The sequence below is a fragment of the Coccinella septempunctata genome, chromosome 1 (assembly GCF_907165205.1).
Source record: "Coccinella septempunctata chromosome 1, icCocSept1.1, whole genome shotgun sequence".
In the NCBI taxonomy this organism is placed as follows: domain Eukaryota; kingdom Metazoa; phylum Arthropoda; class Insecta; order Coleoptera; family Coccinellidae; genus Coccinella; species Coccinella septempunctata.
Window position 1 is genome coordinate 13,268,860 of NC_058189.1, and position 26,200 is coordinate 13,295,059.

Genomic DNA, 26,200 nt, shown 5'->3' on the forward strand with positions numbered 1-26,200 from the left:
TTAATTAAGTTAATCTTGATGATAGTCTTTATGTCCTCTCCTCTCCAATAACAGATTGTCACGTTGATGCATTGAAACAATAATTTCTAGTTAGATAAACTATTTATATCCTCTAAAAATTTCATGAACCTCAGTGTGAGCGATTGGTCTTGACGAATTTTTTAGTGACCTCTTCAAGTGAGATGTTATACCACTCTTTTGGACTGCAGCAATAATCAACATTTCTGTATTTCTGGGAGCGTTAATACGACGATGAACCACTCTTTAGAAGATCCCACAAGTTTTCGATGGGATTCTGCTGATTTGACCTGAATATACTGCGGTGATACCAACACGTGTCGTGGTTAAAGAAATGTTCGATGTTCGTGAAAGTCATATAATTTCAGTTTATATTTTTTTACTTCAATACATCACTTTCTTCAGTCTTCAATGTGGTAATTTATGTTACAGGGGCTCGAAGAGACTCAGACGGATACATTTGGGTAACTGGTAGAGTAGATGACATGTTGAACGTTTCAGGACACTTAATGTCGACAGCGGAGGTAGAATCAGTACTTACCGAACACAAATATGTGACTGAAGCTGCAGTAGTGGCTAAACCACACCCTATCAAGGGAGAATGCTTATATTGTTTCATCACTATCGCAGAAAATGCAGTATTCGATGATAAACTTCAAACGGAACTGAAGCAATTGGTAAGGGAAAGAATAGGTCCATTTGCCCAACCAGATGTGATTCACAATGCTCCAGGGCTGCCAAAAACAAGGTCTGGCAAGATCATGAGAAGAATTCTACGGAAAATAGCTCAAGATGACCGTGATATCGGTGATATAAGTACTTTGGCTGATAGTGGAATAGTAGACGTCCTCTTTAAAACTAAACCAATTAGTACAAAAATACAAAGCTAAAAATAATGGGCAATAGAGATGTTGAAGCTGTAGAAATGAGCACAGCTTTATGGTATTTATCATTCCAGAATGTCTGGAAAACATAGAAGAATGCACATGTTGAACAAAGAAATACTCAAATGGAAATATTCCGACTCAAAAAAACCATTGAACACCATCAGCTAAACTGTGAATTTATAGAAATAGATAATCGCACAATTCCAATCCATTATTTGTTTCTATATGTGTAAGAAAATATTGTCGTGTTGCAGATATACGAGTACAAATTCAGTTGTTTATATTTCTATTTCCATTTTGTTAATTTCTCTGGTTGTACAGTTAATTTGACTTAAGTAAAATATGTTGAACATAATATATCTCGTTTCATTATATCCTTTTTTCACCCGATTTCCAGATGTGGGTAGTTTTATATTGAAACCTGGGATCATATTTCAATTCAATTTCTTACAATTCTTTCATTGATTTGTTGCTGGACGCAGACACATGCAGAGAAAAGAGGGCCTGCATCATGCAACATGCAAAGAATGATGGCTTTCGCACTCATTGCCCACATATAGGATAAATGAGAACGCGGAGTAGTGCACTTATACTAGTACACTAGTAGTAGTTCGACAATACGTTAGTTCGAAAATGTCGTCAGTGGGAGATGAGGAATATTTTCTGATGATAGTGGCATATGCTGGTTTACTGAAAAACGATTTCCTCCATGAAACGGTGCATGCTTTATAGCCAGAGGAGTGGCGTTTTACTCAAGCTTGGATACAAAACCAACAAGTGACAACCATTTCACGGCCAGCAGCTTCATCAGATCTTAGTCCCATTGAAAACATATGGGGACTAATGAAGATTCTAATTGAACGTGTAGCGCCACGTAATAAGATGAGAGATGATTTGAAGCGGAGCCAATGACTCTCAATGTCGTCGTTATAATCCGGTGGTGTTAGGCTATCTTTGACGGCAGCTGTGAATCTTTCCTTTGTAGAAGCGTTTTGTAGTTTGGAGATTTGGAGCCGCTCTCTTAGTAACTTTGGCTTGCGTTGGTATATTTGGAGCATTGAGATGTTCATTCTCGAGATTACCAGCCTTACCATATCTTACAAATACAGCGAAAGAAATACTGGGCACAGAACGCTCCCGAAAATCCCCAGACTGGTTCGCCGACAGCGACACTCATATCGCACCTCTTTTGGAGGAAAAACACAAAGCGATGAAAACGGCAATTAACGAGCCTGTCAAGAAACAAGAAAAATCAAGGATAGCTCGTGGAAAGAAAAAGCTTGAGAAATACAAGCTTACGCTTATATGCCAACCATGACTACAGGCGTTTTTTCGAAGCTATTAAAACTGTTTATGGTCCAAGCAGAAAAGCTAACTTTCCTATAAGAGATACTCATGGAGCTATTCTAACTGTTGATAGAAAAATTCTCGAAAGATGGAAGGAGCATTACTCACAGGTCTTGAATCAAAATAACGACTCGGATTTATCCATTTTAGACCTGCTCCTCGCGTATAGTCCGATGACATCGCTTGATGACGTCGGAAATCATAAGTGCGATTAAAAATTTAAAAAATTATAAGTCACCTAGTCTAGACGGTGTTCCAGCGGAGATATTCAAAGCCCTGGATGAAGACATTGTCAATAGTCTCCTAACACCATTCCGCAAGATCTGCGAACAGGGAGATGTGCTAGAAGAATTCAGAGACGCTTTAGTAATCAATCTCTATAAGAACGAAGGCGATACGTCGTATTGCAACAATTACAGGGGCATATCATTGCTTAGTGTGGCCGGCAAAATTCTCTCGAAGATTATGGCTAAACGTCTGATTCCACTCTTAGAAAAGCGATTCCCTGAATCCCAGTGCGGCTTTCGGCCAAATCCAGGTAGGGTGGACCTAATTTTTATACTGCGACAGTTGCAAGGGAAGGCCCGTGAACAACAATCAATGATCTATACATGGGACGCCTTGGAGTACCCGAAAAATTCCTAGCAGTGTGTAAAAGCCTTCATACCAACAACACCGCTAAAATACCTACAGCATAATGGCTCTACAACCGACCATTTCTTAACCAACTCTGGAATAAAACAAGGCTGCGTGTTTGCGCCTTTACTGTTCAATATTTTCGCCATAGCTGTCTCGATAATTGCTGACATGAGTATGCCTGTAAGAGGTGTTGGAATAAGATTCAGATTTGATGGAGCCCTGTTTAACCTGAAGCGCCTTAGAGTAAAAACCCGTATGTACAAAGTTTATCACGGAACTTAAATATACAGATCGACCAAACCAAAATCCTGGTAAGTCCGCCAGAAAGCCTTCAAACAGATATCAGCCAGGAGAATGAAACTCTAGAGCAGGACGAGCATTTCAAATACATGGAAAGCTTCATAAATACTAGGGCTAACCTAGACAAAGGAAATACACAACCGTATCAATTCGGCATCACGGGCATTCTGGAAGCTGAAGGACAGAGTGTTTCAAAATCACGACCTCAATCTGAAGACCAAGACAGCTGTTTACAAAGCAGTGGTCCTCCCATCGCTTCTTTACGCAAGCGAAAGCTGGCCGCCCTAAAGGCGACATATTAAACAGTTTGAACAAACGCAACAACGTCATCTAAGACAGATAATGCACATCAGATGGTTTCACAAAGTTTCGAATGCAGAAGTCTTGCAACGCGCGAGTTCTACAACAATTACAACTCAAGTAACGAGGGCCCGACATTCTGAGGATGCAAGACACAAGACTCCCCAAAATAATAGCTCTATATGGCGAATTCACAGAGGTGGCCCGGAAACCAGGAGGCCAGTATAAGCGGTTTAAGGATATTCTACATCAATCCCTAAAATCAGTTAATGCCAATCATAACTTGGAACAACTATCGTCAGACAGATCACAGTGGAGGTCTTTGGTACACAGTAATAATGGAGACTCGAGAAGGATACAGCGGCGGCCAGATCTGATTGGTGGCTATCCATGCCCGGAGTGTGGAAGGATCTGTAGGTCACGGTTGTATCTTCAGTCACAGGATTGCACACAGTCGCAATTAGCCTTAAAAATTATAAGTCTGTTTCTACTTTTTGTAGAGTTATTCCCGGTAACGGGAGACACCAATGAATGAATGAATGAATGAATGAGATGAGAGAGATGATTTAATTCAGTCAGTTTTACAGTCCTGGACTACCATCACCACCGAAATGTATTAAGGTGATCTGGTTTATTATGTAGGAGGCACGAATAGCATACATTAATTGTCTCCAGATGCCAAATCATATCGACCAATCAGAGTGCAGCGCATCTCCCGCCAAAACATTTCTCTGGTCTGGCCAACTTTTCCCCCGACCGGGTTATTCTCGATCTCGAACGAACTTCTTCATGTAATCGTACCATTAGATCCTCTTAATTTTGATGATACTCTGTTATCTGTGAATGTAATAAGTTCAAAATTTCGCATTTCAGTTTGTTCTTTCATTAAATTTCGAAAACAGCGATTATTATCGCTTATACAGATTGCGAAAGAAGGTAATTAATTAATAATTGCTTTTTGACTATATTAAAATATTTGAACGAGTTTCTGATATTTGCCTTTCAGCCGGTGGTAATATCTATATCAGTTTATCAGCTCTAAAAAGCAGTTTTTATTGCTACGTTTGAACGATCGATATGGATCAAGAAAGGTAAAGTTTATTCATATGGTTCATTCCGATCTGAGTTACAGAATAGGGGTGATTTGATTGTTGTCATCAGCTTGCTATTTTTGTAGTAAACAGCTTCTTTGTCACATATGTGGCAAAAGGTTATCCAGTGTGTCTACATTCAACCGCCATATAAAACAGGTGCACCTGCAAGAGCCACTTACAGGCAAGGACACGAAGAATATTAAATGTCCACTTTGTGAGGATAAACTTAAGTTATCATTTGGAAGCCATGACCAGTTAGTGGATCATATAGAAAAAATTCATTTTTTGACTATTATACGATCAACTCTTTATTTTGGAAACAAAGAGGAATTTGAAGCTTGGAGAGCAGTTGACAATAGAAATATAGATTATGCCTTTCAAAGAGGTCAAAAGATCAAAGATGATGAGTACATATACTATAATTGCAATAGGAGTAATACAAGAGGTGAGTATATTTAAGCTGTCTATCTAAGTAACTCAATTATTCAATTACTTCTATTCAGGATATGACAGTAAAAGTAACCAAAGATGTTCAAAAGCAGGAGGAAGCATTAAAATATCAGGATTATGTCCATCTAGAATTTGTGCTAAAATAACTAATTCTGGTAACACTTTTAATAATATAGTTATTGTACTAGTGTTGATTCATTCTATTTAAGGAGTAACAGTGAACTATATTGAAACACATGCTGGCCATGATGATGAACTCCGAGCCAAACATTTATCGAAGGATCAACAGGAAATGCTCGCTGAAAAATTATGTGCTGGTGTTACAAAAGAGAAAATACTTGAGGATGCGAGAATATTAGAGGAAGGGAAGCTCACCAGAATGAATTTATTAACAAGAGGGGATCTTGCATACATTATACGTAAATTCAATATAAACAAACAGCGTGATACAGATGACATGACAGCAACAGCCCTGAAAGTAGGAGAAATGAATAGTCAAGAAGAAAATACTGTTTTTTTGTTCAAACAGATAGGTAATATTTTTTCACTGATTATTTGTATTTTCCTGATATTTAAACTTTTTTAGGGGAAAATTACCCTGAGCTGAGAAACGAGGATTTTGCTTTAGCCTTTATGAATAAAATTATGGAAAAAAAGCTAAGAAAATACAGCAAAATCATTTGCATTGACGGCACCCATGGAACAAATATCAGGAATTGGGAACTCACCACAGTTTTAGTCAAGGATGAAAATAATATGGGATTCCCAGTAGCATTTTTAATAAGTAATCGTATGGATCAAACGATCCAGAAAATATTTTTCAGGTCATTAAAAGCAAGACTTCAAGAGTCCCTAAGATGCAAATACATTATGACAGATGATGACATAAAATATTTTAATGCTTGGTGCGAAGCAATGGATGATGTTGAAAAGCCAAGACGCTTACTCTGCACTTGGCATGTCATCAAAAACTGGAATATTCAAGGCAGGAATAAATTGAAGAAACCAGATAATAAGAAAGAAATGAAATTAAGAATGAGAAATATCTTGAAAGAGACCAGTATTTCAAAATTTCTAGAATTGAAAGATGAATATTTTAAATATCTTGAAGAAGAAAATGAACTGGATTTCTTGAAATACTTACAGAAGTAAATTACCATATAGTCAGTATGGTCAAAATCATTTCATTATTTTATTTTCAGTCATTATTTCCAGTGCAATGAGAGAATTATGATGTGGGCCCACTGCCACAGAATAAATGTAGGAATAAATACCAATATGGCTATTGAGAGCCTGCATAAAGTAATTAAATATAATAAAATGAAGGGACATCAAAATTTACGGTACAATTTAATATATATAAACTACTCTTTTCACTTCACAACCTATCAATTCCAGAATCGAGAAATTATTAGACTTATTAGAAGACCTTGTTAATGAAAAAATGTGGAAAAGAGTCATCGAGTCTGAAAGGCCAAATGTTAATTCCTACCAATCAAGAGTTAATAGAGAGGCTCATATAAAGGCAGAAAAAGAAGTTTTGGAGAAAGTTGTCTGTCTAGATTCTGGTGAGTTTAAGGTTTTCTCAAGTAAGGTGAGGGACCAATTTTATTTAGTTGATTATAATGAATTGTGTGATGACGATTGTAGAACTATTTATTGTGATAAATGTAGAATCTGCATTCATAAATACCAATGTACTTGTCCAGAATACACAGTAAAAACTGCATTATGTAAACACATACATGCAGTTGCTTTGATCGAAAAGAGAAGCGATTCTTTTCCAGGTCCAGGTATTGCTGAAAATTACCCACCTATTGATGAACCATCAACAAGTGGAGTACAGAAGAGGACAGAAATCAAAGAATTCCTAGATGAGACAATACAGAACCAAAATACTGTTCTCACTCTAGATCCAAGCAAAAAACGAGAGGTAAACTAGGAATCTTTGGTGATGGGAATAGCTTTGCATAGGATTTTAATTGTAGATTGTAATGAAGGAGATTTTTATGAAATTGGAATCATTAGATGATGAAGATTTTGATAATATGGTGGAAAATATCAACAAGCAATATGACACACTACAAAAGAATAAAGATCAGAGAGGGAAAAAAAGGAAAATTGAAAAACAATTTTATTACCCCACTAAAAAGTAGAATCTGAACATATTGAAAATGTAAATATGGTTTGATCATTTTTCGAATAATATATGTTTAACATAGCATAGTTTTTCAGGAAAGTGGTGATGGAGTGCTGTTTTGCTTTAGGAAAATTTATTATTACTTTTCGCTTATTTCTTTTGAATTTATGTAATGTATAATATTTTAAGCCTTGTAGTTTTTTTATATGTTCTCGGTGGTGGGAGGTGATGGAGCAATATTAAATTTTTCCACTAACAAAGGGTCTTATCAGTAGTTACATTTAGAATATGTTGAGTCTTATTTTTTTCGAACTGACAAGTTGCTACCTCTTGTATGACTATATATGTTGGGAAAAAAACAAAGATAATTGATATTTTTTTTTTATTTTGTCCGAATAGAATATCTGTTATCCTATTCTTGTATTTTTTTATATGCTGTTTAGGTGTGGAGGGAGATGCAATAGTATTTCAATTTTAAGCTCAACAATTTCTTTATCAGTAGTTGCTGTATGCTTTGATAGTTTTGATTATGTAAAAATGCTATAGGCTCCGTAACTTTCTAACAATTATATTAAAATTATACTAATAAGTGTCTATTTTTTGAGAATACATCCTTTGTACTTTTTTTGCAGAAATAAACTTGAATTGATTTTACCCTTGTCTTTATTTTTTTCAAAAGTCACAAAATTATTCTCAATTACTCTTCAAATCATTCATAGGAGTGCTTGTCCTCCTATTTCTTTCTAATAACTTGGTGACTCTCATAAAGCATTTTATGATTTTTGTCTGTAAATGAACTCTACCTTGAATCATTATAGATTTATATAGGGGACACTCATTTTGCTTTTAGTTAATACAACTGAAATTTGATACGCAACCTTCAATATACAGAGGCATTGATAAACGATAAATTCAAACCATCACTCGACAAATTGAACAGTTGGTCAATTTCCACATCAATTTCAAACTCGTCCAATTTTGGATTCGTTTACAAATCCATCGCCCCAGTTATATCTATTAGTGTCGGTAAAATCGTACCTGAAAGTATAAATTGATTTCAATGCAAATATGGGAATTCGGGATTCATTAGGAGATTTCTGAAAAGTAGGGAGGTTTACAGCTTTTGAAATCGGGAGGAATGGCAGCCTTCAATCACCCCAACCTAACAAACATTCTTGACTTGACGTCCATTTAGCTAAATTGAAATCGAAACGAATTAACAACAGTCAACTGCACGCAGTTACGCAGATCCATATTGATCATTAAAACGTAGAAATAAAAATTGCTTTTTAGAACTGATAAACTAATATAGAGATTACCACAAGCTGAAAGGCAAACATTAGAAACTCGTTCAAATATTTTTATAGTCAACAAGCAATGATTAAATAATTACCTTCTTGTAATACATTCGAAGGTAACTCAGTATCATCAAGAGGATCTTTGGTAACATTACATGAAGAAGTTCGTTCGAGAATAACGCGGTCCCGGGAAAAGTTGGTCAGAGAGAAGATAAAGTTTTGGCGGGAGATGCGCTGCACTCTGATTGGTCGATATGATTTGGCATCCTGGAGACAATTAATGTATGCTGGCACGAATTGGACCAAATTGAACCAACATGGAATTAAAAAATTGTGGAACACGCTTCCAGTCATAAAAGGACTTTCTGGACGTTACCTGAACAGTAGATAGCTAGTTCTGCCGTAATTTTTATTGTATTCATTTGGTTAGGATCAGGTATATATTGATATCATTAATGATATATTCATTACTTGATACCGTTGCTGCCTGAATTAACAAAGCATTGAGTTCCATCAAAAAATATATTTTTGTTACAACATGGGTAGGTATTCATTTCTTATGTTTACGTCGTTTTAATCTTCATTCTACTTCTTAAACGCTGTCACAATTCGAACGCGTTAATACCAACACATCAGTAGGTTCAAGAAAAGGTATGGCATTATTAATCTTCGTGAACAAAAGATTGAACTCGTCATTTTCAAATAATCTCGGTAAGCTACTTCAGCATCCGTAGAAATATTCTATGTCGTTATTAGTTCCTATACATTCTCAACATATATTTGTCCGTTAGTTTATATACAAGGTTCGCTGTTGATTCTGCGTTTAGTGCGTTTATTCTTTTCTTTCAATCCCATCCATTCCATAAGATCACCTAAGGAGGAACTGTTCCGAACTTCTTTTGCCAATGATTAGTCCAATAAATACCGTCTACTTCGTTTGGGTGCTTCGCTTCTCTGAATATTGTCACACAAAATATCAGACTGCCAATGAGAGTAAGGCATCCGAATATAACGAAGATGATGCCCAGAATCCTGGAAAAAGAAGAATGTATGCTCATGAAACTTTTCAATATGTGTGTGACTGCACGCAACCATATGTTATAATTCAGAAGAAGTTCTTACCATACTATGGTGGGATCATGGAATTGAATAACAATAACAAATCCTAATGTAACCAATATTATGGCAAGATTGAAAAGCAACATCAGACAACACAGTCCCCTCGTGTTTGGACAAAGTGGATTCGGTGCTGTGTATGCTTCCAGCTTAACACCCGCTGATCTATGACTTCTTCTATCATAGCTCACTCCAGATGGGGCCCTGATACTTGGCAGTGAATACTCACTTGGTGGATGATATCTAGAACTGAAGAAAGACGCATTTCAAAGATTTCGAAATATTCGCAAGACGTAGATTTTCAGTTTGAATCTTTCCTCATATGGTATACCTATTCTACATCGAGGTTATATAGTTGGGGAGCCGAAGAGGGAAATCCGGGATTTACCCGAGCGTGTCAGATTAATCTAATCTTGTAGAGTAACTCTACCAAAAATAAGACCTGTATATTGGGGAAATTGTCTAGGACAGCCTGTCAGAATAGTAAAAAAAAACGATCATTGTAAATACTCGAGATTGTCAGATTAAGATATATGTGGTTGATTACATGCTGAAAAGTATATATTCTCATCTGACAATTTAAGCGTGACGAAAATGTGTGGGAGGGCGCCAAACTTGCAAAAAAAACGTTTCTTTTTATTTTTAGGCTAATGATTCAAGAATAACGGAAAAAATATAATCTGACAGTATCAAGGTCACAAAAATCAGTGTTTTTGAATTATCTCCTCCCCTGGGCTTCAAATTGTTTTCGCATTTATCGTAAAAGTTGTAGAGAATAATAATCTCTACAAATTTTCTAAGAAGCAATTTTTTCTACGATAGAACGTTTTTGAGAAAATCAAATGGAGGAAGTGTCGGATGAGAACAGACTTCAAGATTTTCGTTTTTCGTTTATTCTTCTGCATAAACTTCATCAGGGCCTGAAAGAGTACAAATAGTAATTACCCCAGATAATAAAAGGGGGTCAAGAAATAAAAACATAGTTTTTGAGATATATGTTGATGAATGTACATTACACTGGGTTTCTATATTGACCTTGGCCTTTACCATGTGTGGCTAAGCTCCTCACCCTTATCGCCCTCTAACTCGAAAACGGGTAAGAGAATAAGTAAAACTGTTTCAGACAAAATTTATCAAGAATTTTATTATCTAGGACTTTCATAATAAATACAGAAACGATTAGAAGTACAGGAAGGGAGATATTTAAAAAAATGCCTTGTTATCATATTCAAACTGTCAGATTAAGAAATCCACCCCTGATTGTATCAGATTAATGAGTCAACACGTCTGGAACACCTAGATAAACCATCTGTATATAAATCCGACACACTCGTGTATATACAAAAGTAACGATTTTTTTGCATGTTCACCGCTGTGATCTTGCGTCATGTCCGAATTGTCCGTCTCTTGAAAAGTAGCTTCCTTTGGGTCTAATTAATATATCCTCTAAACATCTGACATTTTCGAAAAAACTGTTTTTTTACCATTTTCAACTCTTCCGTACGGCCAGCCCCACTACACAAACTGTCAGATTGACATGAATTTATTATCAGAGACACGTAGGGCATATACAGTATATTAATCTAATACGCTCAAGTATGTATACCTGACGATTTTTTTTACATCTTTGAAAACCTGCAGACGCTTTCCCCACCGCTGCATGGAAGCGCATACATCATCTGCCCAACGATCTATTTTTTCGGTGGATCCATCTTTTACCACCAAATCAATAAAAAAAAAGTCATAAGCGAAAATAAGATCGATCGATCAAATCAACCCGATTTATACACTGTAGTCATGTTTACCCCCGGCCAGTTTCAAGAACGACTACTCCACCACGGTCAATACCATATGTTTGATATCAATGCTGCCGTCGTGCAGTCTGTTAATTTTTTCCCTTATTTAGAAAAGAATACCGAGGCGAATAATGAGCTATATGCAAAGAGAGATGGAGTGACTTCTTTCCAAGGATTATAAATTAGGGTTTAGAATCTACAATTTCATACGTTTTTTTTTATTCACAATATTTTACGAATTTCTACTCCGGGAGAAATATCAGTTCAAAGTAGACGGTCAGAAGTTTTTTTTCATACGGAAAGCCCTAGAGTCCCAGCCCAACGATTAAAATGAACCACCTTCTGTAGACGAGGGAGAGCATGTTCCCCATATTTTTTAAATGTGTAAAACGGCTGGCCAATAAAATTGATGAGAAATGTATCAGAATTACTCAGAAAAATTCATATTTCTTTCTGACATTCTACGATCGAGAGTATGTTCCTCTGTTCCTCTTTTTTCTTTTGAAAATTTAAAATGGCCAAGAAAATGTATTTCCCCATGCACCCATTCCATCAATTTTCTTGGATGGCCATTTTAAATTTTGGAAAAAAAGAGGAACATGCGCTCCATCGTAAAGAGAATATCGGTTCATTTTCATCGTTGGAGGTGTTTTTTTTGAGTATATTGTGATATATTCCTTTATCCAGTATCCACCAATTTTCACGGCCGGCCATTTTGAACTTGAAAAATGAGGAATATGCACTTCATCGTAGACTGAATAGTTCATTTTGATCCTCGGAGCTGTAGTATGAACAAAAAATTATGTTAGGGATATTTTAGTCATCCTTCTGGAGAAGGAATCCTTAAAACATTCTGAATAGAAAAAAAAGGTCCATTTGATCATTGGAGGTGGCGTTCTAGGGCTGTCAGAATGAAACAAAATTTTTTTCTGAGTACATTCTGATACATTCCTCTATCCACCAATTTTCTTGGCCGGATGTTCAAACTGATTTATCTTCTGGAGAAGGAATCCTTAAAACATTCTGAATAGAAAAAATAATCGGTTCATTTGATTGTTCTAGGTGGCCGTTCTAGGGCTGTCAGAATGAAACAAACAAACAATTTTTTTCTGAATAAATTCTGATACATTCCTTCATACACCAATTTTCTTGGCCGGCCATTCTGAACTTGAAAAATGAGGAATAGGCGCTTCATCGTAGATTTTTATCCACGGAGCTGTAGTATGAACAAAAAATTATGTTAGGGATGTTTTAGTCATCCTTCTGGAGAAGGAATCCTTAAAACATTCTGAATAGAAAAAAATTGGTTCATTTGATCTTTGGAGGTGCATGGCGTTCTAGGGCTGTCAGAATGAAAAAAAAAAATTTCAGTACATTCTGATACATTCCTTTATCCACCAAATTTCTTGGCCCGCCATTCTTAACTTGAAAAATGAGGAATATGCGCTTCATCGTAGACTGTTCATAGACATAGTTCATTTTGATCCTCGGAGCTGTAGTATGAACAAAGAAATTATGTTAGGATATTTTAGTCATCCCTCTATGTACTTTAGCCACCAATTTCCTCGGCCGATCATTTTGAAATGAGTTATCTTCTTCCGAAGGAATCCTTGAAACATTCTGAATGGGAAAAACAGAATATCGGTTCATTTTGATCGTTAAAGGTGGGGTTTTAGATCTGTCAGAATGAAAAAAAAAAAAATTATGAGTACATTCTGATGCATCCCTCGATACACCAATTTTGGGCGGTCATTCTGAACTTGAAAAACAGGTGGAATATGAGCGTCATGTTAGTATGAAAATCAATAATGAAATCAAGGATTATAAAACATGATCTATAATCCTTGGTATGAAATGAGTCTTTTCTTTGATTAAACTTAGGTGATTATTCGGTTCGGCATACTATTATGAATAATAATGGATGGAATACGAAGTTCTGTTATTGTCAAATCAGTTCTCATATATAATAGAAAGGTTCGCAAAATCGTCCCTAAAGTGAAAAGTCTATGAAATCGACAGAAAATTACAAAAAATGCTACTTTCGATACTGGTTTTGTGAAGTGTTACTTTCGATTAGCAATACATTATAGCAAAAGCCAAAAGTTTGATTTTCGGGAGGGCTCCAGAAAAAATATATTGCCTTACCTAATTTCAGAGGCTGTCTTGTAGGCTCCACTTGTTACATAAATATCAGATCCTGCGTCGTAACTACTTTCTCTATCTCTATTTGTGTATGAATGTGCGGGAGGAATATAGTTATATCCGCTATCTTTTTCATATCTGGACTCATCCCTCATTTCATGTTGAAGGCTGTAAGGCTGCAAATATAAATAATGCGAAGTTTTTCTTATAGCTGTTTTCCTGAATTTCAAAATATTATATGTCATTAAAATCCTCATAACTCGAATATATCGAAAAATATTTTCAAGTTCAACATAATGCATTTTACTAAAAAAAATTCTGATTTCTGAAGTGGTAAGGCCCATCGAATCAATAATAGTCATAAAAAAAGTTATGGAGCTATTAACTATAATTCATTTTGTGAAAAGTATTCGTGTAAGTTTCTCCGTGTCGGTTCACCGTGCGATTTCACTGATTTTCGTCCAGTTGCGGAAAAGTTCCTTTTGATGCTCCATCAAAATTTAAAACTGTAATTTTTGAAGGGAAAAATGGAGGATCAATATTTCGATGGAGTATCAAATTTAAACGGAATTTCCTGCAACTGGATGTTAATGAATATCAAATTTGTTGATCACATTTGACAAGAAAAACAAACAATGACAGAAAATGTCGTCGTTCACTAAGTTTCGAAGGGTTTATTTTTTTAATAACAGAATTTTGAATCTTTTACGTGTTGGATAATTAATGGAAAAAGGTTACCATAAATAATTTTAAATTGGATTTTGGAGTTTTATTAAACTTGCCAATTAGGACATGAAATCATTCAGTTTGAATTGAACTGATAATTACATGATAAGAAGTCCCAGGTTCTGTATTCAAGATACAGAAAATTACAAAACCGCTGAGTGGACATACAGAAAAAATGTATGAATTGCCAGTTTGAACTGGCAATTGAAATACAACCTACGAGTAATTATCAGTTCGAACTGGCAAGTATCTATAATATTTTTCTCTGCGCTCAGCGCTCTTGTAATTTTCTGTACTTTGGATTCGAAACCATTAAGAATGTATTGTCATGAAGTCCAGTTTTCTGAGGAAAATTGGAGTTCATCTTAGTGCATTTCTTTCGTTTTAAATTTCCGTCTTTGAAAATATTTTAATTCTCGAATATTCCGTACGTTCGTTCCGATGGGCAGAATAAATGTAAAAAACCGCTTATCTGTATTTCACGTTGTTTTTCTTACATGCCGCTGAAGATTTCGACGTTTTTCATCTGTTGATATGCGATAAACCGGAGCTGACGACGTTTTTCATACTTGTCGCATTCTGGAATTTTCAGATTTTTACCGTGAGAGGGGATATGCCTATAAAAGCAAATTTTCCCCCCGCGACGGTCACTTTTCGACTGTTACTTCAGTTCTTCGGCTGACTTTTGACTTTTACTTCAGTTCTTTCACTTCGCTTCAGTATTTTCGATTTTTCGCTTTCTAACGTGGTGACTTCTGTTATAGATTCAGTTAATTTTCGGTATTTCTTTCGCCGTTGCAGAATAATCATTTTGTGTTTGCATCAGTGCTTAGAGTTAATTTTTTTAGTTTTTCTTTTAAATCCTTTGAGTTTCGAGTGCTTGAAACAAAGGAGGTAGGTCCCCGTCTGTACCGTTCAATTTCTTTGTTAGACCTACGCCGTTACTACCTTAACTTTGACACTGCTGTACTGTATCGTTTTCTGTTGTATTTTATCGTTCTTTACCCTGTTTCGCGTGTTAACCCTTGGGGTACTGAAGGGAAAGTTCCGTCAACCCCCCTGTCCGCGTCATAAGTGTTAAATCCGAAATCTCTTCTTTTCTGTCAGTCATGGCGTGTTATAACCCTTGGGGCAGAGAATAAGAGATACCGCACGTAGTCAGTGAAATCCCGTAGTTGCGCTAAAAATAGACATTTTCTTCGCTGTCAGTCATGGCGTGTTAACCCTTGGGGCAGCGAATAAAAGTCTCGAACAGATCCGCCCTTATTGTGTTCCATTTCCGGGGAAATACAACTACATACCGATACCGTATAGCAAGTCCTTAGCATTCGTTCCGTCAGTTCTGGTTGGCGCATTTTTATTGAACCGTTAATTTTTCACTACACCCGGTATAAATTTCATAAGTGCTCGTGACCGGATAGGATTTCCCGAATGTATGTTCGCTTATAGAATCACTCATAGTTCGTACCTACACATATCTCACTTGTACATCTAATTAGTTTCCGAAGGTGTGAATAAACTTTTACATAATTCGATTTTGACTTCTTCGTTGTCGCTACCACCCTAGACAACATCGAGCTCTGTCTCCGGCTAGCAGCTACTCTGGTAGGTTTGCTATTCTTCCTATTGAAAAGAATAGCTGGCGCTCGAGATTAGGTTTCTCCGAGTAAACCACGTTACAGTATATTTCTACACAAAAACGTTATACTAGTGTAATCTCCGTAGGACATTTTTTTTTCAGAACAAATCAATCCTATGAAATGATTTCATATCTGAAAATAGAAAATGAAAACCATCTTTATGATTCCTTCGAATTGAAAGTGATTATTTATAATTGAAAATGACTGTCCTAAAGAGAATTTGCTTCAACAGCTTTTTCTCGGAAAACTGAAAATCAAATCCAAATATAGGTACTTTTATGTATACGTACTAGAGATTCACAATCTCGAAATGAAAGTTTGTATGAATTTATGTGTGTGTACAGGGTGGACAAATTTCGATGTTTCAGCACTACAGCTTTTGAACCAGAGGAGATAGACAAAATCTGATACCCATTCTCGTTCTCTCTTTCTGAGAAACTAACAAGAGTAGTAGTCATTTTTGGCCACCTTCTTTTGTTTTCGAGTTATAAGCGAAAATTGGAAAAATGGCGATTGCGAAATAAATTTATACCTCCGCTAATACTGATGATGGAGCTCTGAAATTGAAATATTATACAGGCACTTTTTTAAGTAGTATCCAGTGGCGTGCTTGCCTTTTTAGCAGGATTTTTAATTACGAAGCTATGAGCCAAAGTTATGTTTTTTTAAATGATCCAAAGTTGAAACCATAGAAATATTGAGAAAATTTTTTTTGACCATTTTCAATTATTTATATTGATGCAAACCATATGATGTTATATATTTTTGAAATCAGTAAAAATTAAGCTTTCAAAAAATTGCACAGAAATCTAGTGCTCCCATTTAAAAAAACATAACTTTGGGTCATAGCTTCGTAATTAAAAATCCTGCTAAAATGGCAAGCACGCAACTGGATTCTATTAAAAAAGTGCCTGTATAATGTTTTAATTTCAGATCTCTATCATCAGTATTAACGGAGATATAAATTTATTTCGAAATCGCCATTTTTCCAATTTTCGCTTATAACTCGAAAACAAAAGAAGGTGGCCAAAAATGACTACTACTCTCATTATTTTCTCAGAAAAAGAGAACGAGAATGGGGTATCAGATTTTGTCTATCTCCACTGGTTTAAAAGCTGTAGTTCTAAAACATTGCCCCGAAATTTGCCCACCCTGTTCATAAAGTATGGAATAATTAAATTCATTTTCTCACACTGGGATATAGAAAAAATGCTGGAACAAGTCGATCTACTTTTAAGAGGGGCACATTTTAGGTATATTACCTTGCCTCTAGCTTCACCCCCTGAGCGGTGGTGAGTGCCACCCCTAGTTTTTGTAATGAGAAGGGGGTTCGAGTGATACCTCATTTAAAGGTCTCTCGCTCCAGATTATAGCTCTAGAGTTTGAAATTGCTAGTGTTATATTTGTCTTTGTCATATTAACAGAAATTACAGTGGCAACTTCAAACTCTAGGGTTATAACCTACTTAAATAATAAAAAATAACTTACTTTACCTCAAACTCTAGGGCTATAATCTGGAGCGAGAGACCTTTGAAATGAGGTTTCACTCGGCCCCCTTTCCATTACAAAAACTAGGAGTGGCACTCACCTCCGCTCAGGAGAAGAAGCTAGAGGCAAGGTAATATGCCTCAAATGTGCCCAACTTAAAAAGTAGCGAGAAAATGAATTTATTCTATACTTTATATACACACTGTATATTAAGCCTGTCTTCAATAAGTCAATGCGAACGGGAATTAAACCTATAAACTCACCATGGATGCATAGTCTGTATTAGCTCGTTGACTCTCTTCCCCATCCGAAAATTCATAATTTCTTGACAAATGAGGAGATATCCTAGAATGGTCCACCCTAGGTGATGCAATGTAATGGTTCTTGTGTACCCTCGACATATTTCGTTATTTTCCTGGAAAATTATAATTTTAAATTAAAATTTCATCATTTTCTGGTTGCATTAAAATCATTATACATATACCTAACGAGCGCTCAAAAAAACTCGTCTTCAAATAAGGATTTGCTTCTACTTATAATACCTATATAATATATATGGTAATTTGTTGAAATTATCAAGTTAGAGTTTCGGAACTTCAAGAATCTGCTAAGAAATTTTTCTTGAAAATATTTCATTAATATCCAAAATCACCCAAGAGGCTAATTTCATGAGATGTTTATTTATGTTCACTCTGCCAAGAATGGGGTTGTATTGAACTTTGAACTCAAGAAAATTGAGTTCAATGGGTTCGAGCTGAGCAAAGCCAAGCCCCATGATCCATTATCAGACACAGAACATTAACCTTCAAAAATCAAAACTCCAGAGCTCCCTTTTTTATACTTTTGCAAATTCTTTCAACTTTTGGATTCTGAAGATTTATTTTTGAAAACAATTTACTCTAAAGCATAGTAGTCATCCAATTCATTATATGTACCCTCCAAATTTTATATATTTCTGATTAGTTAGGTTACAGAAGATATAGTGTGAGAATTTGACTCGTACAAATATTTCAACTGTAGATTCTTGAGGTCAAAAGAAACACTTTTTCCTATACCATTTTTTTCGATTCAGCCCTGATAAAAAGATATACCTAGCCATATTGAATTTTCATAATAAGCTGTTCCACCCCTGGAAAAACAGAATTACCTTCAGAATAACTATGATGAATCTGTGTCACTACACATCTGAGGATCTTTTAAAAAGAGTTGCATTCTGTCAAAGTACCCAATTTTTCAAATTTCACGAATATTTTACGGCGAATTATACGAGAAAATATAAGGAATATACTTTTATTTTACAAAATGTTCAAATATTCATTAGATAGCGTCCAACTTATTTTCAAGAGTTGGGTTCTGTGAATTTTTGGTATTTTTATGGTACGTAATGGTAATGAGAAAACTGGAAGACGTGGGTAATGATACCTTGTGTTCGAAAAAGATTGAACAAATAAATGGAAAACTATATTCTGAAATTAATTTCATTCGTTTGTGAACTAAAAATACCATTTTTTATGGTATAAAGCCTATATCTTTTAAACCTAGCCGATTCGGAAAACATGGTAAAGGAAAAAATGTTTCTTTTGACCTCAAGAATCTACTGTTGAAATATATTTGTTGAAGTCACTATGTATGTATTGATGATTTACATTATGATTTCATACTTATGTCATAAATTGTGAACTTTCACATTACACACAATGTTCATATGTTGGCAGGTACTTACATGAAATTTTGGTATATGTAGTAAAATGACCTTAAAAACTGCAGGTTTTTAGAAATAATTATTCCCATCGTGATCGATTATGTTTCTTCATAAATATCTATCAATAAACCTATAGGTGATCATTCATTTTGATTGATTTTTGTCTTTTTTTGTTTAGAAATAGATGAGAATATTCATATTCAATATGTGGAAATTATTTCTCATTTGAGTAAATGAATATCTGTACTTTTCCTGATTATTTCAGCATATTTGATACCCACTTCTATTACTCCGAAATATTAGTTTTCGAATCTATAACGTTGCCATTTATATTAGTGTACATTTTTTCGCTATGCTCTCAACCCATGACATAATTTATTGCAGTAAATATTTGTTCAGTTATATAGAATTGCGTTATAGGATTATTTCAATACAAAGAGGTGTTAACTTCGTAGATCATAATTAGAGCGTATCGAAAAGTTATAGTCGTTACTCAAAGTATAAAAAGCATACCTCATAAAAAATGGATTCACTCAGTCTATTCCATATATTCAATAGCTGTTCGCTTACTCAAAACTCAGATATTTCCAATGACATTGAACATACTACTAAACTTGTTGAACGATGAAACAAGCGTCGTCGAAGGCTATCACCTTATTCAACTAACCCACTGCATTCTGGTGTTACAATATTAATTTAACAATTCAGAGATTGTTCTTCATCTGATTTGGAGCTGTTACTGAACTTCATTACGTGGGACTGTTACAGAACGTGAATATAATCAGAATAACGTTACCTTTGGATTCTTACTTACGTCTCAAACTAAGAACCTATTGCAAGTGAAAGTACAAACACTGTTGCCAGATGATATTGTTTCTATCATTCTATATCTCTCTATAATCAATTTTCGTTGGTGATGCCAACGATCGAGTAGGAGCGAAAAGTATTCGATTTTTCGCATGTCTAGGGGTCCCCCAAGCTTCCCAAATATTGCAACCAGTGGCGACTCTCGATCGTTTTGAATAAGGAGGCTCAATCTATCATGCTGTCAACCCTGCAGGAAAAAATCATATTTCATCTGAATAACACTCTGAAATGCAGCTGGGTAGAAAACTCAATGAATTCAAATTTCCCCTTATTTCACGTACTATGAAATCAATCATAAATATTTTCTGTGTATGTACCTACTTACTAATTTTTTCTGAGAACTCAAATAAAAAATCTCATGTTGCCCACCAGAATAAAGGGGATTCCAATTACATGTTCGTCCATTCTTGGGATTGTACTTTTTCTTCCAGATAATGAACTGTATGTCATTGACCTCAAAATTCATACTTATAAGAAAGTAAAAATTCGAATTAAATAAGCAGTTTCATCCTTATATTAAAAAAATGTTGCTAAAATCCAATAAATGACGAAATCATCCTCAGCAATAAGAGATCAGAAAAAGGTAGTGTTGCCATTCAAAAAACTCAACTATACCCTCTGCCTCTCATAGAGGGGCATGACAAACTCCTGATTATACCTACGTGAAAAGTTGCGTAATTTGAAATAAAAATGTATGAACGAGGAGAAGATGTCCTTTTGTGAAATAAATACCTTTGTGAGTTGTGAGACAAAAGTACGAAGGCGTAGAAGGGCCACATAATATTTTAAAAATATTTTTCGTTAAATTCCGAGTTCAAAGTCGGAATTTAACTAAATTCCGTCTTCAAAGTCGGAATTTTATTTAGTTCCGAACTTCTCCAGGGTGTTCTACGACGAGGTAGATTAGTTCCTGAATTACAGTTTGCTTTTCTACAAATATTCAAATACATATATACCTAATACCAGGTGTTCCCACGTTTATTATGAATGGATGATTATGTACACGGGGTGTACATTATTATTTGAATTTTCTTCTTTGAAAGGTCATAACAATGATATGAAAACCTTTTACAGGCTTTTCCATAACGACATTAATCTTTTTTTATAATAGGTATATTCCGGATATGGACAAGAAATCAGTGAACCCAGAGTGTTTTGATGTTTCTTTAGATTTCTTATATGAAGAGGTCATTACAACGGTGAGAAAACCTCAAATAGGATGCTCTATGACGAATTGGTTCATTTCCTAATATATACTGAGATTCATGAGAGGATAATAATAATAATAATAATATCTTTATTCCACTGAATATGCAGTGACGTTAGCAACTTGAAAAGTTTTATAGTGAACAGAAAAAAAGGGTAAAAAACAAGTGAACAATAAAGTCAAAAATACAAATACTCAAATACATGTAAAACAAAAAATTATAGAGAATTATACAGATTTCACAAAATGAACACGTTTTTCTTTAAGAAATATTGAACTTGATTTATTTTATTGAAGAAAATTGTCATTAGGTACATGTTTTTGAATGATTATGAATTAATGGTCGTAAACAGGTTGGGTACAACCTCCCCCCCACCCCAGTACTGAAATAGTAACCTTAAAATAACATTGAGCTCCCACGCCCCCCAAAAATAAACGGCTACGCCAATGTAAGTATTTCATGTATACAGAAGGTTCTTGGATATATCTTCTGCGTTTTTCTCATGAGGAAGTCAAAACTACAGAGTGAGAACCATATAAAACTCGTTTGAAATTACCTCTTCATTGAAGAAAACAGAATCCAAGAACCATGTGTACCTACATAATGTTCCTTACCGATTTCCACTATGTACCTACACCTGTAGGTACTTATGTACCTACATATGGGAAAACTAGTTTTTATAAAACATTCTGTATATCGAGAAATGAGCGAAGCTGTCATGGAACAGCCTGTATAAGATTTTCATAATATATACATACATTACATATGATTTCATCATGCAAGGATAGTTGAATAATGTCAAAGAACATCCTGTACTTATAAATAACAACCACATTCGTCATAATAAATGTACGAACACACAATATGAATGAATTTCAGTATTCATTAAAACAGAAACACATTGTATTACGAAAGCAAAACCTCTCATCGATCCCTCTGTATATATGGAGAAATAATCTATGTCGTCATAGAACACCCTGTGCATCTAGCCTGTATCGGTTTCGAAGTAAATGAAATTCCGACCAAAGTCGGAATTTCACTATAAATTCCGACTTTGAACTCGGAATTTTGTTAATAAATTCCTACTTTGAACTCGGAATTTTGTTAAATTCCGACTGAACTCGAAACTTTGTCAAATTGCTTTGAACCCGGAAAACGAAAAATATTTTTGAAATATTATGTGGCCCTTCTACGCTTTCGTACAAAAGGACTTTTTCTCTTCGTTCATAATGAACCATCCATATTGATCCATCTTCCAATTCGATAAAAATTGACCTCGTCGAGCATTTTTCTACAAAATATTGAACAGTTACCGAAAATATGTTTGTGCGTTAATACTTTTCAATCACACTGTGTTTGTTAAAGATCGTTCAAATTATTAAAATGTTCGCAAAATATGTTCATTTTTAATAACCGACTTATTAGGGATGAGAGGTACATATTTCAGTAAAAAAATAGTGGAAAAATGCAAAGAATTGAACATTTCTTTGCATAATTTCGTTCCTCGAATTTATTTCTTTAGTGTACCGTTTTGGATAACCATTTTATAGGACCACATGATTTACCGAGCAAATTTACCGGTGAAAATTTCTTAAATTTTTCTGGGAATTTTTTGCCAGTACGTTTACTTATACAAGATGAGAATACTGGCGAAATGTATTTTCAACACGATGAAACGACACGTCAGTTTTGTGTAAATATTCTAAATTTTCTCGACGAAAACTTTCCAAATAGATGGATAGCTAGTGTAGTTCACATTCATGGCCAGCACGTTCACCGGATTTCAACTCAATAGACTATTTCCTATGGCATAGTTTGTAATGACAAAAATCATTGTAAACCACAACTCGTTTTGATATTTTTATTCAAAATTAGAGTTATTTCTGTTTGCAGTTATAATACCACGCGTCATACACGTATAATACGTGTCATAATAGATATCTGGAATCGAATATTCAATAAAAATGTATCTGAATACGTTCCTGCATGTTTCATTTATGAGTGATTTGTTAATTAACGGTGCCATGAATGAAAAAAAAATTATCAAAGATGTGAAAATCCGAAGATTTACAAAATTTCGAATTTAAGTTCGATTTTTTTCCAATACAACTCCACATTGTTTCTAACGATGAAGTATATATTAAAACGGAATGGGCAATTATTAAATAACTTTCGCCTTATTCGGTTTCTTCTGCACTTTCAAAATAATTTTTTTATTTTCATGAGGGGTGTGTATATATATGGCCATATTTTAGTTATATATAGCAGATCGACTGGTATACCAGTCGATCAAAAATAAACTTCACCCTAGTCGAGTCCCCGTCCCAGACAGCAATAGCGAAGAATTACCAAAGCAAGTTAGAGATAGAGATAGAAGAAAATGAATGTGCCAATCATGTCGTCTTTTTTCGAGAAAGTATATAATAATGCCAGAGACAACCTGTCTCTGAATAATGCTATCAACTCGTTGTGTCTTAAGACACAACGTTCGATTTTGATAAACCTGAAAAATTTCAATTATTGAATGATATATTTATGATATATGACTATTGACTATATATGGAGTTGGAGAAATATAGATATCTATATTTTTCCAACTCCCATTCACAAAGGTGAAGTCTGCAGTAGACATAAATTCCCATATTCAAATCAGTATACCATATCTACCACTTTCATTTGCTACAGTTTCTCGTTTCACATAACAATAGTGTTTTTAGAACAATTGAATATTAATGTTTTTCTTCGAATGAACACTTGCCTAATTATTCCAACAGAGCAATCTCAGAAATCTGTCCCTGTTGTTACATTTTCTCACTTATTATCAGTATTGCCATTTCAATTATGTGTATTTCCTAATAGAATATTTTTACTGAATAATTAAAATCCCAGATGATGTAATCTTTGGATAACAGAACTATTTTTCTTTCTTCCGTAGGTTTCTTTCTCAACTCTTTTCATTAATTCTCCTATTCAAAGCAAAAACAGAATCACGGAAAGAAATGACTTCTTTTTGGAAATTTTCATTTACAAGTTTAGAGCATTTGAAAGTTTTCCAAATTCGGAGTCCAATGCGGGGACAAGGATAGATATACAGGGTGAGTCTTTGGCTCGTACAAATATTTTAAGACAAGTTTATACCACGGGACTTTCCCTACCAGAATATGAAATGTTGCCAGAACACTTGAACGATAAATAGAAGTTATAAGTTACGAATATTACAATAGTTTCCATTTTCGCCGAAAAGATGGCAGCACTCAACGAACGTCTTTTTTTAAATTTCACCAGGATACGAATTGCAGCCAATGGCGAAGCTTTTTTTCATGTGGAAAATCATAGAAGAGATAATTTCACCTCGAAAAGTTAATAACATGCATATTTGTTCTTCAAGAAGATGACGAACTGATTGAATTGAATTATAATGAAAACCTCATATAAATTAATGGTTTCTGACGTAAGATATTCATTTCTTCTTTTTGGACTGACAATTAAAACGGTGTAGACCCCTCTTAATAGTAGATTCTCAAGGTCAAATAAAGAAACACTTTTAGAAAAAAGCGGTACCTATAGAAATAGGTAGAGAAACAAAATTTTTACTTCAGATAACCAGCTAATAAATCTGTGACACTACAGTTCTGACTGCGGCTTTTTTGAAAAGAGCTGCATTCGGTCAAAGTACCCAATCAAATATTTTTCATTTTCGAATATGAAGAATAATTTTATTTTACAAAACATTCAAATATTAGTTTGAAGAGTTGGGTTCTTTGAATTTATGGTATTTTTATGGTAAGTAAAACGGTCGTAAGGAGAAAACTCTGGAAGACTCCCAGATGATATCGGGTGTTCTAAAAAGATTAATCAAATAAATGAAAAAACTATATTCCGAAATTCATTTCATATTCGATAAAACCGTTTGTGAGATAGAACTAACAATAATTCGGAAATATGGTAAATAAGGAAAAAAATGTTTCTTTTGACCTGTTCAAATATTTGTACAAGTTGATAAAGACTCACCCTGAATGCCACGGTGAGAGTAAATCAGGAGGTGTGGCACGTTTTCTTTCCGAACTCTTCTTCAGGGGAACAAAAAATGGTGAAATTCGTAGAGTACCTACTACTCACAATGCTTCGGATATTAGCAAAAATTGGGATTTTCACCATTTCGAAAAGTTCACACGACTTATTTTTTATCTTTGGCACTTTTTTCCATATACGATTAATCAATTTAGTAATTGCATGTGTTTTTAGCTACATCCACAAGAAAACCATCAATATACAGGGTGGGCCATCCATAACTTTCCACCTCGAATTTTGAGCTTTATAGAATGGAATAACGAAAAAACACTCGGACAGGTCAATTTTTGTTGAAAGGGGGACAAATAAGGTTGTTCAAATGAGTTTGATATCACTATACCTCTCTAGCCGCAACCCCTTAACAGCTATCATTTTTGAATAGGGAAAAGGGTCCGCGTCCGAGCAGCACCTTGTTGGAAAGGCAATTCAATTTCCTGCATGAGTTTTTTTAATCGCTTTATTATTATACAGAGTGACTCAGTATTCCATCAATAACTTTCACACGCTGAATTTGGATCTTTGAGATGGAAAAAACGCTCGGACGTTCCAAAAAATGAATTTGATATCACTATTCCCCTCTAGCCGCTACCACTTAGAGCAATTATTTTTGAATAGAGATAATAGGTCGAATAGCTTTGTTGAAAAGGTACCTAATTCAATTACCTGCATGAGCGTATTATTTTTTTTCTTCGATCGCTTAACTAATAAACAGGATGAAACAGTAGTGATATCGAATTAATTTTTTGATCCGTCCGAGCGTTTTTTCCATCACAAAGATCCAAATTCGGCGTGTGAAAGTTATTGATGGAATACTGAGTCACTCTGTATAATAATTAATAAAGAGATAAAAAAAATACACTCATGCAGGAAATTGAATTGCCTTTCCAACAAGATGCTGGTCGACCCCTTTTACCTATTCAAAAATGAGAGCTCTGTTGGGGGTTGCGGCTATAGAGGGGAAGTGATATATC

The 26,200-nt window shown here is 34.9% G+C and overlaps 3 protein-coding genes across 8 annotated transcripts in view; 2 read left to right on the forward strand and 1 right to left on the reverse strand.

The window, feature by feature from the left end:
• Positions 1–1,264, forward strand: part of LOC123314327 (acetyl-coenzyme A synthetase) — a 59,563-nt gene extending 58,299 nt beyond the window's left edge. The window contains exon 8 of the mRNA XM_044899524.1: positions 451–1,264. Within this exon, the coding sequence (XP_044755459.1) occupies positions 451–908 (458 nt within the window). The 3' untranslated portion in view covers positions 909–1,264. The remainder of the gene's footprint in view (positions 1–450) is intronic.
• A 2,883-nt stretch (positions 1,265–4,147) lies between these two features.
• On the forward strand, positions 4,148–7,547 carry LOC123322623. 4 transcript variants are annotated; one of them, XM_044910578.1, is made up of 10 exons: positions 4,148–4,427; positions 4,498–4,582; positions 4,669–5,030; positions 5,089–5,190; positions 5,245–5,568; positions 5,622–6,183; positions 6,238–6,378; positions 6,434–6,968; positions 7,024–7,211; positions 7,258–7,547. In XM_044910578.1, exons 2-9 carry the CDS (start codon positions 4,569–4,571, stop codon positions 7,189–7,191), a joined length of 2,208 nt encoding a protein of 735 aa, XP_044766513.1. In that variant the 5' UTR covers positions 4,148–4,427; positions 4,498–4,568; the 3' UTR covers positions 7,192–7,211; positions 7,258–7,547. The 4 variants fall into 4 exon arrangements, with proteins under 4 accessions (XP_044766513.1, XP_044766514.1, XP_044766512.1 ...); XM_044910579.1 differs by having other exon boundaries at positions 7,263–7,547; XM_044910577.1 differs by having other exon boundaries at positions 7,271–7,547.
• Positions 7,548–8,981: 1,434 nt separating this feature from the next.
• On the reverse strand, positions 8,982–20,003 carry LOC123313038. 3 transcript variants are annotated; one of them, XM_044897736.1, is made up of 5 exons: positions 19,898–20,003; positions 17,645–17,796; positions 13,531–13,703; positions 9,596–9,838; positions 8,982–9,505 (listed from the first exon to the last, which is right to left on the reverse strand). In XM_044897736.1, exons 2-5 carry the CDS (start codon positions 17,780–17,782, stop codon positions 9,346–9,348), a joined length of 714 nt encoding a protein of 237 aa, XP_044753671.1. In that variant the 5' UTR covers positions 17,783–17,796; positions 19,898–20,003; the 3' UTR covers positions 8,982–9,345. The 3 variants fall into 3 exon arrangements, with proteins under 3 accessions (XP_044753671.1, XP_044753662.1, XP_044753652.1); XM_044897727.1 differs by lacking the exon at positions 19,898–20,003 and adding an exon at positions 19,597–19,889 and having other exon boundaries at positions 17,645–17,793; XM_044897717.1 differs by lacking the exon at positions 19,898–20,003 and adding an exon at positions 19,597–19,889.
• Positions 20,004–26,200: the final 6,197 nt, after the last annotated feature.